Raw genomic sequence first — 13,535 nt, forward strand, 5'->3', positions numbered from 1 at the left:
CCTCTATAAATAGAGAGGTATACGGCCGATTTGTAATCATCAACAATCGAATCAATACAACTTTTATTCGCATTTTATCCTAGGAGTAGTTCTAGTTTAGCCCTAGTTTAGCCTTCCAATCCCCAAATTCTCCGCCTCTCTTCGACTCTACGTCGATTAGAGGAGTCTAGGTCGGCCGGCCCGAGCCTAGACACCACCTAGGATCTCTCCTCCCCGACGGGGTCCCTCCCGGGAGCGAGATCCAGGCGCCGTCGGCGGTCTTCCGCCGCCCCTGCGCACGCGCGGACCGTCCGGCCCTAGGGCGCGGACCGTCCGGCCGTCAGGCAGGGAAACCGAGCTCCTGCACCAGGTCGCGGACCGTCCGGCCCTGCGCCGCGGACCGTCCGCGCCTGACCAGAGAGCACCGCCGCCTCGCGCCAGGTCGCGGACCGTCCGCGCCTGACCAGAGAGCACCGCCGCTGGTTCTCTTGAGTAATTGGCGCATCCAAAAAGGCGTCAACATACTTTTTGGCGACTCCGCTGGGGACAACACATATAGACCTATCAAATCGGCCCTCAATGGCCGGTTCAAAAGATAGCTCTGAGGTTTCCACCAGCAATATCATCACACCGACATGGGAAGCCTTGCCGGCTGAAGAACAACTTCTGTTCGAGGAGCGCCAGGAGCAGCTGATCCAAGAAGCAAAGGCGAAGTTCCTGGCTGACTTCAAAGTGGACAGGAACAACAAAGTCGTTCGGCAACGGGCGACAGATCTGGCTTCGCTCCGACCTACTACGATTACCCCAAATGTAAGTAGCACCAACGAACTCCAATCTCTTAAAGCTTACATAGACGAACAGCGAGAACAGATGCAAAATATCATAGGGGTTATGCAAAACGATTGTAGGAGACTAGTACGTGCATTTGATAAATCTAGTATAGCAAATTTTCCTTCACACGAGGTTGAATTAGGAGATAATACACATAATACATCGGCTAAAGGTTGTCACGACCAGTCACAACCCCCTTATGGGATGCCGATGGACACGTACCCTGAGCAAACGCAAATCGGTAGTAAACCAGCCGATCTACACATGTCCGGACCGTCCGCTCGTGAGCGCGGACCGTCCGGGTCAGCCACAGTCGGGCCCATTTTTAATGAGTTACCTAGACACGCACCCGAGCCACCACATAGGGCACCGAATTTAAACTATCCAGTCGGACGGTCCGCATACAACGACGGACGGTCCGCATATAATCACGGACGGTCCGGGTACGTATCCGGACAGTCCGCGCATGAGTCTTTTGAGGGGGATTATTACCTGAATCCTCGCCCGTCCCAACAACACTTCCCATCACATTATGCAATGCACCAGTCCATTAATTCAGGATCCAGAGCCCAGGAAAGCTTCCCGGCCCCACCTAGAAGGCCGGAAAGAAACGATCAAACATATGAGCCATATAGCGCAAATGGAAATGCACCACGTAGCTCAAACCAATGGGGGGAACGACAACATACTAACATGCAACCAACCCCACCTATGTTTGACCAGAGAGCCGGTGGTCTTGCACCGGCTGCCATTGGTATAGTGAGGGAAGAAATAGTCGGGGCGTTCCGAGATAAGCTCGGAGTAAGCATGATCCCTGGGGGGCAATCATATCGGAAGCCTTATGACAGCCGATTTGATCACCACCCATACCCACAGGGAACTAGGATACCCGAGTTTGCAAAGTTTTCGGGTGACCAAGGAAAGAGCACGCGTGAGCACATAGGCCAGTTCCTAGCACAATTAGGAGAATTGGCTGACACCGAAGCATTCCGTGTGTGTTTATTTTCATTATCCTTAACAGGGACTGCATTCACATGGTATGCCACGCTCCCTCCTAATTCCATTTTGTCATGGGGAGACTTAGAGCAAAAATTTCATGAACACTTCTTCTCTGGTGATTATGAGCTAGATTTAGTAGACTTAGTGACCCTACGACAAGAAAAGGATGAATCGGTTAGTGATTATATCCGGAGATTCCAGGATACGAGAAACCGATGCTTTCAAATTCATCTAACAGATAAACAACTGGCGGGAATAGCCTTTGATGGATTGCGCTATTATTTAAAAGAGAGATTAGAAGGCATCCAGTTCTTTACTCTAGCACAATTACATCAGAGAGCTTCGGCTTGTGAAAGCCGAAGCAAAGAACTAGTCAGAACGGTTCATCATAATGTCCCTATAGTAGAACACAATCAAAGTAGTTCGGACGATGAACCAAAGAAAGTTTACACTACCGAAATAGTTTGGCCCGAGCAGGCCAAATCTTCGGCTTGCTACTCCTTGCAGTCAGTTCAAAAGGAACGACAAGAGGAGGTTAAGTTTACATTTAATGTCGGCAAATGTGATAAGATATTCGATGAATTACTAAAAAATGGTAACATTAAAATTGATTATATCATTCCACCTGCCGACGAACTAAAGCGTCGCGCATACTGCAAGTGGCACAACTCATTTTCACATGCCACTAATGATTGTAATGTGTTCCGACGACAAATTCAATCGGCCATTAATGAGGGACGATTGAAATTTCAGGAGGACACGGAGCCCTTCCCAATGAATGTGATCGACTTTAATGGCAAAAAGGTCCTAATTCGGCCCAACACAGCCGATAAGGGCAAAGACAAAGAAGTCATCATCGGCAACGCACGGGAGGCCGATGGAAACAACAAAATTTCTTGCAGGAAAGTGATGGCCGAGAAGACTCCTGATGGAGGGGAGACACTGAAGGTAACCATCACAAACTCCAGCGCTGGGGGGCAAGCACAGACAAGGGGATATGCGCGAGAACCCATACTACGCATCGCGGACGGTCCGGTGTCTAGGCGCGGACGGTCCGTAACATCACCGGACGGTCCGAAGCGTTCCGACGGACGGTCCGGCAACGTCAAAGAGCCGCGGCAACCACGTACCTTCAAACCACGACGACCAGAAATAGGTACGTGGAAAACTAACACATTCAAGGCAACTGGTCGGTTGGTAAAATCTAGCCCGACCTTTGATCAATTATTGTCTAAATATGTGAAAAAGAAGGTTGGCTCCAGTGACCGGCCACCAAAGGGACCTCGCTTACCCACCCAGGTGCGACGGCAGGTTAGGCCGATTGGACCACCACACCAATCGGAAAGGACGGAAGGTCATAATGTTCAATTAAGACCTAACGTACCTGCATGGACACCTCCACCACCATATCCACCTATGCCATATCCATACACATACATACCTCCACCATATGTCCCAAATCAAATGTGGGGCATGCCACCATATCCATTTGGGATGCCACAGTACCCCGCTTGGGGGGCACCCCAAACATCTGTATTCAATAGGTTGACACCTCCAGTACAAGACCGATTGAGAGCCCCTCAATCTGGTCCACGAGCACAGGCCCAGCAAGATTGCCGAACAACTCAGCCCCAAAGGCTGACTAATCCGGCAGGGGGACATACAGCTATAACCTCCAACAGTACGAAAAAGGGAGAGGTCATTAAAATAGGAGCGACAGATGTCGTCGTACAACAAAATAACGAAGGGCCGATGATTTTTGGTGAATCGGCCAACACAAACAAAAAAGAAAGTACGACTATCAATAAAATAGCCGATCCAAAATACTCCATGCCCCGATGGTGTCCATCGGGATTGACACGATCGCAAAAGCGAAAATTACAGCGCCTCAGAGCAAAGGAGAATGAGGAAAAAGAGGCAGAAAGAATATTCAATGACACGCATCCGCAGTATCCGCCACCGCAAAAGAGATGGAGACCAAAGACCGTTGAGAAAAGTCAAACGGCCACAAAGATAGTAAATAAAACAACAACTGTGCATCTCTCTGCAGGTATGGTAGACTGTCCGGCTATAAAGGCCGGATCATCTGCACAGGACGCGGACCATCCGACCCCTGAGGCCGAACCATCCGCACTACACCAAGACACCTCCGACGACGTACCGACGCCCATGGAGGAAGACGACCTGCAAGGAGAAGACCTGGTCGACTACGGAGCTACGCCAGAACACTTAGAGAATTAGGAAGGCAAGGTGACGAATTGGTCAGGACCAGTATGACGCTCGACGATGTTGGGACTGACAGTTCGATCAAATCTAAAGGGATCACGTCCGTTGAGTCAACCATCGAGACCAAGGCCACTGCGTACCATCCTAGTAAGTGGCAAGATGCCTAAGAAAACCGATGTGATAACATCGAGTTAGTTGCTTTTGGTTCGCTCAGCTCCACCAAAAGGCAGGGGGGCATATGTTGAGCACCAAATTGAGCGCGGACGGTCCGGCCCTGAGGCCGGACGGTCCGCGCCTGTGGGCCGGACGGTCCGCGCGTGCGCAGAACAGATTAGGGTTCCGAGTTTTGTGCTACGGTTGTTAGCTAAAATCATGGGATAAGCTCGGAAATTAGTTTGTAAAGGGTCCAGCCCCCCTCCTCTATAAATAGAGAGGTATACGGCCGATTTGTAATCATCAACAATCGAATCAATACAACTTTTATTCGCATTTTATCCTAGGAGTAGTTCTAGTTTAGCCCTAGTTTAGCCTTCCAATCCCCAAATTCTCCGCCTCTCTTCGACTCTACGTCGATTAGAGGAGTCTAGGTCGGCCGGCCCGAGCCTAGACACCACCTAGGATCTCTCCTCCCCGACGGGGTCCCTCCCGGGAGCGAGATCCAGGCGCCGTCGGCGGTCTTCCGCCGCCCCTGCGCACGCGCGGACCGTCCGGCCCTAGGGCGCGGACCGTCCGGCCGTCAGGCAGGGAAACCGAGCTCCTGCACCAGGTCGCGGACCGTCCGGCCCTGCGCCGCGGACCGTCCGCGCCTGACCAGAGAGCACCGCCGCCTCGCGCCAGGTCGCGGACCGTCCGACCCTGGGCCGCGGACCGTCCGCGCCTGACCAGAGAGCACCGCCGCTGGTTCTCTTGAGTAATTGGCGCATCCAAAAAGGCGTCAACACTTACATTAACCATAAAGCAAGTACGTAGTGAGATGTTACAAGTACGTAGTCTTGACATCACCAAAGTCTTCATAACTGCTAACTAGTTCATCTCATGACACAAACTCGTTACAAGTTTATCTCATGACCACAAAAGATACAACCACATAAGAAACATCTTAGCTACTTAAATAGTACGATCAAAGATCTCGTCGTAGTCGTAGCCCATAATACGACAGTGCTCGGCCAATGAAACAACCACTTTATTCTCCTCCCACTTCATGTCTTCAAACACTATTTCCCACAGCTCCGGATCTTCTGACACATATCCATCCACTTGGTCCTCAACATCAGAAATGTCAGGGTCCTCTTCAACATCCGAAGGGGGATGATGAAGGTCCCAACCAGGAGATTTATTCTCCAGATCCTCTTCACAGACAATACAAGTCTTCTCGAGGTTCTTGCAAATATCATTCAAATGGGCAGCAAGCTTTCCAACCTTACCCCCTTCAACTTCAGGGATACTACAACACATCCTATTCATGTTATGTAACAGTGAAGATTGTCTACTCATCTCTTGAATGGCATATCGCAGTGAGTTCTTGACGCTAACATGATACTTGAAATCAACATGTTCCTGTATTAAAAATGAACAGCAGCCCTGTATTAAAAATCAACGTGATACTAACCCTAATTCGAATGAACAGCAGCCCTAAAATGAACAGCAGCCCTGAACCATATTAAAAATGCGGCAAACGAAGAGAGAAACAAAATCAGTCACCTTGGAGTTATCTTCAACAAAGCTTCGATACTTCACAGCTTTGACGACAAGTTTAACCTTGTCGGCGGCATTACTGGCAGATTGCACCGCCGCTTGTGCCTCCTTCTCAGCCACCAACGCAGCACATCTAGCCTCCGCAGCTGCAACAGCCGCAGCACGAGCAGCATCAACAGCATCTGCCACAGCGACGACAGGAGCATTTCGATCCATGGGTGCGGCGGCTAGGGTTGGGTTGCGGCGACTAGGGTTCGGTTGAGGAAGGAAGCTAAAGGAAAGGGAATGGCGTACCAGGGAAACTGGAGAGAACGGCTAGGGTCCTTGGCAGTTGTCTCTTGGCGGCTAGGGTTCGGTGGAGAACTTGTACCGATAGCGGGTAACGGCTGTGTGACGGCGTAAGTATCAGTGTGAGAATCGTCGTCCTTACTTAGTAATGGTAGCGTCATGTCCATTTCAGAGTGGAGTCTGTCCCCTGCTTTTTCATATCGTCGAAACCCTCGTCAACGCCTCCGTTTCGTCGAAGCCACATCCGCGGCGTTTCATAATCGCAAAAGTCTCGGGTGGGGGAGAGCCTGGGAGGAGACGAGACGAGACGAGACGGTGGGTCGGTGGCACGATCGCAATTCGCAAATGACGGAATGGTGGTACTTCATATGGGCCCCAACCCAAGTTTCTTTTTACATGGCCGGCCCACTAGATAGTTAAAGAATCAGGCCCATGCCTACGCCGCAGGCCACGGCGAAGGCATTCGCGGCCGTGCAGGACTTCCGGTGGCGTTCCAATTTCCAAACCTGCTTCTGCCAAGCGAGTAAAATCCTTCTGTCTGCTTCGAATTTTACACGAATTTCACATAAAAATGAACGGCATAGATTGCATTGGAAACGAATACCGGATACGGAAAGGATGACGGCATAGATTGCTTCGACCTTGGAGCGATGTCTACAGTAAATGAACGGCATAGATTGCTTCGACCTTGGAGAGACTCATGACATGAGGAAATAGCCAGTCATCTTTTCTACTCGCCGATGAGTCCTAAACCAAGAACCAGGGAATAATAATAAAGTTTCTGTACATGCTGCTGGGCAAACAGAACACGAATAGGATCCACATCCACAAGTCTCAACCTCCCCTCCCACGGAATCGATCCGACTCCGCCCACCACCAAGGAAATGGGAGTAAAATACCTACTCCAGCACAAGATGCAAGCCTTCCCCTATCTCTATCAGTACCAACCATCCAATAAAGCCCCACCCCGCAAGGATTCCCAAATATTTCGAACGGCCTGAGTCCATGATCGAGCAGGCAAGGTAAGGGATAACCCGGCGTACTGAACTGAAACCGGGTTCTTGGAGATGGTAATCTGCCGTGCTCTCACTGGGAGTTAGGCCTGGAACCTCGATGACGGCCCCGACTCTCTTCGGTCACTGCTTATCTCAAACTCGCTTGAACTTGCCTTGGACTCGTTGTCTGCGTGGCTGCTGTGGCCTCTCCGGCTCCGGCGGTCCTTCAGAGGATCACACAGCACAAGATTTAGAACAAGGAATTACGGTATCGACGGAACAAAGCTCAAGATGTACAACAAACCTCCCGTGAAGGCACGTCTTCTGCCTCGAGCATCCGAACAACCTGACCCATAGTGGGCCTTTTCTCAGCATCTGGGTCTACACATCGCAGTGCCACTAGAAGAGCACGCTTCAGAGCACGAATCGCTGGTTTCAACTCCATGTCAGGATCCACCACCTCCTCGGCTCTTCTAGTGCCAACCATCATTTTCAGCCACTCCACCAGATGAACCTGCACAACCACCATGTTATTAATAGGGCTTTTGTAGCTGGTCAACATTAAGATCGGACACAGCTCCAAGCATACATAAAACAGTACTATTGCCGTAAGGGCTACAAGGCATAAACACAAGATATAAATACATCTGACAAATATTGTGCCTCCAACCAAGCAGATGCTGTTTTGTTGTGAAACGTATTGTAAATAGTATGGACTTCTTGCTTCAGCATATGCACGAGGCAATACTACAATAGCAGATGCTCACCTCATTAGCAGGCCGACCATAGTCAACTGGATCCCTCCCAGTCACTGCTTCCAGTAGTAGCACCCCAAAACTGTAGACATCGCTCTTCTCATTTAACAGACCTGTATTGGCATACTCGGGAGCCACATACCTGAAACCGTGGTGAAATAAAAAGATGAATGGTTGCTTCCCCTGCAGAGCTAATTCTTCTTAAAAATTGGAAAACAAAGCTCTGTATGTAAACTTCCTACTGCGTGTGAAGACTACAGGTTCCAGTTAGTGAAGAAAAGACATATTTCGGAATGTTCCCATAAAAAAACATACCCGAATGTGCCCATAACTCGCGTTGTGATATGGCTCTTCCCAGCACCCAAGAGCTTGGCCAGTCCAAAATCAGAAAGCTTGCCATTGAATTCTTCATCAATTAAGATATTGCTCGATTTGATATCACGGTGTACAACTTTTGGTTCTATGGCTTCATGTAAATAAGCAAGCCTGTATAGTGTTCAGTTGTAGACAACATCTTAATTTAATAAATGTATGCATATAAAAGATGCAAAATTGTGAATGGTTTCATTTCTTACGCCTTGGCAATTCCAAGAACGACTTTCATCCGGGCCTCCCAAGTAAGAACACCGTGCTGACGCATTGCACCATGAAGCCACTGTTCTAAGTTCCCATTATTCACATACTCGTACACAAGCATCCTGGAATAACATGATATGATTAGGAGAACGCTAAAATAGATTAAATAACAATATGGCATATGAAGCATATATATTTGAATGGTGTCCATACACCACTTTAAATGTTCAATCGGCCTGAACCTAGATGGAGAAAGTAAAAAGGCTCTAATAGCATCACCTCACAAACATATATAATTGACAATGTTTCACTGAATCAGTATGAAGGCAGTGAAATAGAAAGTCAAATTTAAGGAGCATGACTCAGCTATGTTCAATTCATTTTTTTGTCGAACACATAGAAGAGTTGTGTATCATTTCATTAAGAAAATTATGTTACATAAAGATCAACTATCAGCCAGCAACCAAAAAAAGGGATCAAATTGGGGGAAAAGGAGAAATACTGTAGTGGTTTGCAACAATTTTCAGATTACTAAGATAAATATACACTTCACTTTGCTTTTTCCAGAGGTGGTATATTCATATTCATTTATTCAGGCAGGTAAAAATTAAAAGTGCATATCTTGTGTGACAAGTGACAATTTTCTTCAAAACATAGAAATCATTATCTCACAACTTTAGTTGCAAAAATTCTTGTAACATGTGGTAGCTGGTACAAATAGATCATCAAACTTTCAAATGATCAGTTGTCTTTAGAAAACCTATTTATGGTATCAATTGAAATTATGAAGACTTGTATTATCATTAGGCACAGTTATTCTTGGCATTATATCAGACATGAGACATTAACGCTAAATTTGGCGTGCAAGAGCTTCTAGAGGTATAATATGATGTTGACAGCCCAGTAAATCATCTATGTTTGGCTTCTGACTAAGGACTGTTGTTGAGTACCATATTTCACTGCACCTAGTTTTACAGATGTAAGGCATGTTTGCTTCGTAGACTGGCATATTTGTCTAGGCCAGGAAGCTCCCAAGCCATCAATTTTGAGGGGGGAAATATCCTGTGCAATCAGCCATGTTGGTGTAACCGTGCAATCAAGCGATCTGGTCCATTCAATCAAAATCCAATGGTGAACGCTAATTTACATTTAACCTCTTCCACCTAAAATAGCAATCACCGTTGGATTTTGATTGGATGCACTTGATCACTTGATTGCACGGTTGCACAAACATGACTGGTTGCACATGAAGCTAAGTAGATCATAATAATGAATTAACGATCATCAAAAAAATCTCAAAGGATGAAATGTTACAGTTGAATGAATATACCAAGGGATATGCTTTCTCAAAGTGCGGTCAAGTGCTAGATTTTGTTAAGGGTTTGGAGCTTCATGATTATATGTGGATTAGTAGTCATAGTTGTATTTCAAGTACATATATAAAGTAGCAGAGAGCAAACAGTTATAGCACAATTGATCGGGAATTAGTTTCACCTGTGGATACCCTCGACACAGTATCCTAGAAGGCGTACAAGATTCTTATGCCTGACGTGCCCAATTGCCTCAACCTCAACCCTGAACTCCTTTTCTGCCTGACCCCTACAGTGACATACCAAACGCTATCAAGATGTTGCGAGACTATCAAAGAGGGCAGAGTAATATTTCAAGCTATGTACCAAGATCGTCTTTAAGGCTAAAACAATGACCAGAGCTTCTTACATGTTATTAAGGAGCTTTTTAATTGCGACATCGGTCCCATTAACGAGGCGACCTCGGTAAACAATCCCATATCCACCTTCCCCAATGACATTCTCCTTGGAGAAGCGATTGGTCGCATGCTCCAAATCCCTGAGAGTAAACCAATGGCCCCATCCGAGATGCGAAAACTCGGGGAGACCAACCAGCGGAGACGCGGAGACAGTGGGATACTGCCTCCTGGCGTTGCCCGAGCTGCCCTCGTCGCCAGAGTACGAGCTTGCAGCCCTCTCGCACTGGTACGCCGCAGAGCTGCACTGGCTGAGATTATCAGCGTCGCTCGACTTGCTCCTGACCAGGTGCCCCAGCATTCTCCCGGAATCCTTCTCGCAGGGCTTCTCCTGCACGGCCAGCGCGCGGCAGCTCTCGTGCACATGGAAGGTCTGCACGGCAGCGTGCTCACGCACCTCGTCCACCGCAATCTCCTTGGAGACGTCCGGGATCTGGGACACCGGGATGTCATTGGTACTGTCGAAGGACGACTTGGTGGGCTTCCTCCGGTATATGGACCAGAAGCACATGAAGCCTATGATGAAGAGGATCGCCACCCAGATGCAGATGCCAATGACAATCCATAGCCTCAGGCCGAACGGCGGCGTCCTGGAAGATAGCTCCGACCTCAGGATTTCGCCTGTCGTCGACATCTCTGTTCCTCAGCAACCTACACAGAAGCGTGGGTAACGTCATTGTCATTAGAGGCGGGTAAACAATTTGTCACAAACCCCATCTTGCAGGTATGAGAATTGCATTTATATAATGGGAACTGGGTGAGCGGATCGGATCCGAACAGAAATAGCTTACATTAGGGTTTGGGGTGCGGCATGAAGGGGAGGGAGAGGTGGCGGGCGTACGTGGTGGGTGCTCGTCGTCGTCGGCGAAGGGCCGGGCCCCCCGACGACGCAAGACGTGGCGAAGGGCGCGCGACCGCTCCTTCCTCTCCCGATTCCTCCAGCTGGAGGTCTTGGGTCCTCAATCCCTCGGCGGCGTCACGTCAGTGCGGTGGCCATGCGATGGGAGGCCGGCCCGCCGGCTCTCCGCTCCGGGGAGAGGGGATGCAATGCTTTCTTGCTGGGGAGGGAGGGGGTGGATGGATTGGGAAGGGAGAAAAGGGCCGACAGTACTAGGGAAGCAAGCAAGCGAGCAAACGATAAAGTTTCACTACACTGATGACTGAACTGATGATGAGTGGAGAGAGAGAGAGAGAGAGACTGATGAGGAGGGAAAAACTGGAGACAGCTGTAAAAGACACTGGGGACTCCTCTTGCTAGGGGCACCACTCAACATCTTATCTTTTATTTTATTTTCTTTTATTTTCTTTCTACAGAACCATATCTATCATATACCACGAGGATAATATTGCAAACTGAATTACTAGAATGTTTGATGATATATAGGCTCTCTCATCTTCACTTGTTCTTTAGCTTTCCTTGAATCGTGTGAAATCTTCTCTACCGAGTACTACTAGTAAAACAATTGGGACACACACACACACACAGGCACAGCTCACGCGCACACTGCACTGCACACATCTTCCAACACAAGCCATGGTCCATGTGGGCGTTGCATGGGACGGCAACGGCACGGCAGCCGGTGGCCCCACAGGTCATGGAGACAGCGCGGCCCCTCGTGTTGGGTAGCGGTGTGCAGCAAGGAGAGTGGGTAGCGGGGGCATGGAGACAGCACAAGGAAGCGCAAATCTAGCTACGATTTCAGTGCGGCCTTGTTTTTTTTTTTATTTAACCCCGGCCCGACGCGCGGGCCCACGTGCTTCCTGGGTCAAAAATGGCTGCAAGCCCAACGGCTAGCTCGCTCCCGGGCTGACCAGGGTCTGACGGTGGGCGCGGCCCGCTCCCGCAGCGTCCCGTTGCGTTAAACACTTGAATGCAGATAAATTCTACTCAATCATCATATTGGTTTACTTCACCATTAAAGAAGGCAACGATTGATCCGTTCAATTTAACGAACTAAATGAACAATTACCTAGTGTTAACCCTGTTTTTTTCACCCCAAAAGGCTACCAACCACATCAAGTACCTATTACTATGATCTGGTATGATAGACAATTACAACATTTCAGAGCCATGGCAATCAAAATGGAATGACTTTGGTTGCAGTGAGGTAGTCGACGTCGGCCCAGAAGGCAAGGAGTGTCGAGAGAATCCATAAACACCACTAGTTTAGAACAGTGTTTAGAAAATAGCATAGATTTTTTAAGTAATTCAAAAATAGCACCGATTCCACCAAATGAATTCAGAAAATAACACTTCATCTATACTTTTTATTCTTTCATTTCTCACCTTACATACAAATGGACCAAATTGACACTGTTCATTTCATAGTCTCGTTTTTATCTCTTCTATCCATAAGAACAACATGAACACATACAAATATATGAGCTCTACCTTTTATATTGTTAAGTATGATGTTAAATATATAAAAAAACATGGATGTTCTATAAAGGAAGAAGTCTAAAAACATACATTTTTTTTGAATAGGATGGGTGATTGAAGTTTTTGAAAATAAAAACACATCAAATAAAAAACATAGGAAGTACAATCGAAAAGCTTTCGGTGGACCAAATATGTCTAATTTTAATGGTTCGATGGCCGAGGTACCTGGTTCTGAGTTTAATGGTTAAATATAGACTTATTCGTTCATAAAACATGTGTGCTGATATGTATGTTTAACACTATAAAATAGAGGTCACATATTTTATTTATTTATGTTGTTCTTATGGACATAATAGGTAAAAAGAAGGTTGTGTGATGAATGGATGTAATTTGGTCTATTTGTATGTGAGGTAAGCAATAAAAGAATGCAAAATATAGATGGAGTGTTGTTTTTCTGAATTAATTTGGTGAAATAAGTGTTGTTCTACGAACTGTTCGAAAACATATGCTGTTTTGTGAACGTCATCTTAAACAAGTGATGTTTCCTGGATTCTCCCTAGGAGTGCCACATGGCACCCGTTGCCCTCTAGAAGATTGGAGGAGACTGCGAACGCCCACGAAACGAACAATCGCTTCTTTCTTTCTGAGTGCCACTATGCTGCCCCTGCCACGAACGGTCAGTAGCATGCAACAGTTGCTTGATAAAACAATTGTTGGATCCAGACTGATAGACAGGAGATTGCTCCTGTCATTCTAACAAGATATTGCTCCTTCCATTCGTGGCCCATGTAATTACGGTTGATTGACTTGGTTGATTTGGGTAGTTTGATTTGGTTGCCCACCATGGTCTTGTTTTCTATAAACCGGAATGGGACTCGCCTATATATTTGTAACCATGTACTCATGATCAATCAAGTTGTGTTTGCCCCAATTCCATCTTCTTTCATGGTATCAATCGTGTTTTCTTCCTGAGCGCTGAAACTGCTTACACAATTTTCATTCCCTTTGTTCACTCACGCCATGGCTAGTCTCCAACACCCTGCTGG

The 13,535-nt window shown here is 47.4% G+C and overlaps 1 protein-coding gene across 2 annotated transcripts; it reads right to left on the minus strand.

The window, feature by feature from the left end:
• Nucleotides 1-6,673: 6,673 nt before the first annotated feature.
• LOC732721 (protein kinase-like) lies at nt 6,674-11,354 on the minus strand. Of its 2 annotated transcripts, none has more exons than XM_020539210.2 (8): nt 10,951-11,354; nt 10,064-10,760; nt 9,839-9,943; nt 8,344-8,466; nt 8,084-8,254; nt 7,781-7,910; nt 7,318-7,527; nt 6,674-7,237 (listed from the first exon to the last, which is right to left on the minus strand). In XM_020539210.2, the coding sequence occupies exons 2-8, from the start codon at nt 10,741-10,743 to the stop codon at nt 7,115-7,117; spliced, it is 1,542 nt and encodes a 513-aa protein (XP_020394799.1). In that variant the 5' UTR covers nt 10,744-10,760; nt 10,951-11,354; the 3' UTR covers nt 6,674-7,114.
• Between the last annotated feature and the right edge of the window lie 2,181 nt (nt 11,355-13,535).

The sequence above is a fragment of the Zea mays genome, chromosome 6, assembly GCF_902167145.1.
Source record: "Zea mays cultivar B73 chromosome 6, Zm-B73-REFERENCE-NAM-5.0, whole genome shotgun sequence".
NCBI lineage: Eukaryota > Viridiplantae > Streptophyta > Magnoliopsida > Poales > Poaceae > Zea > Zea mays.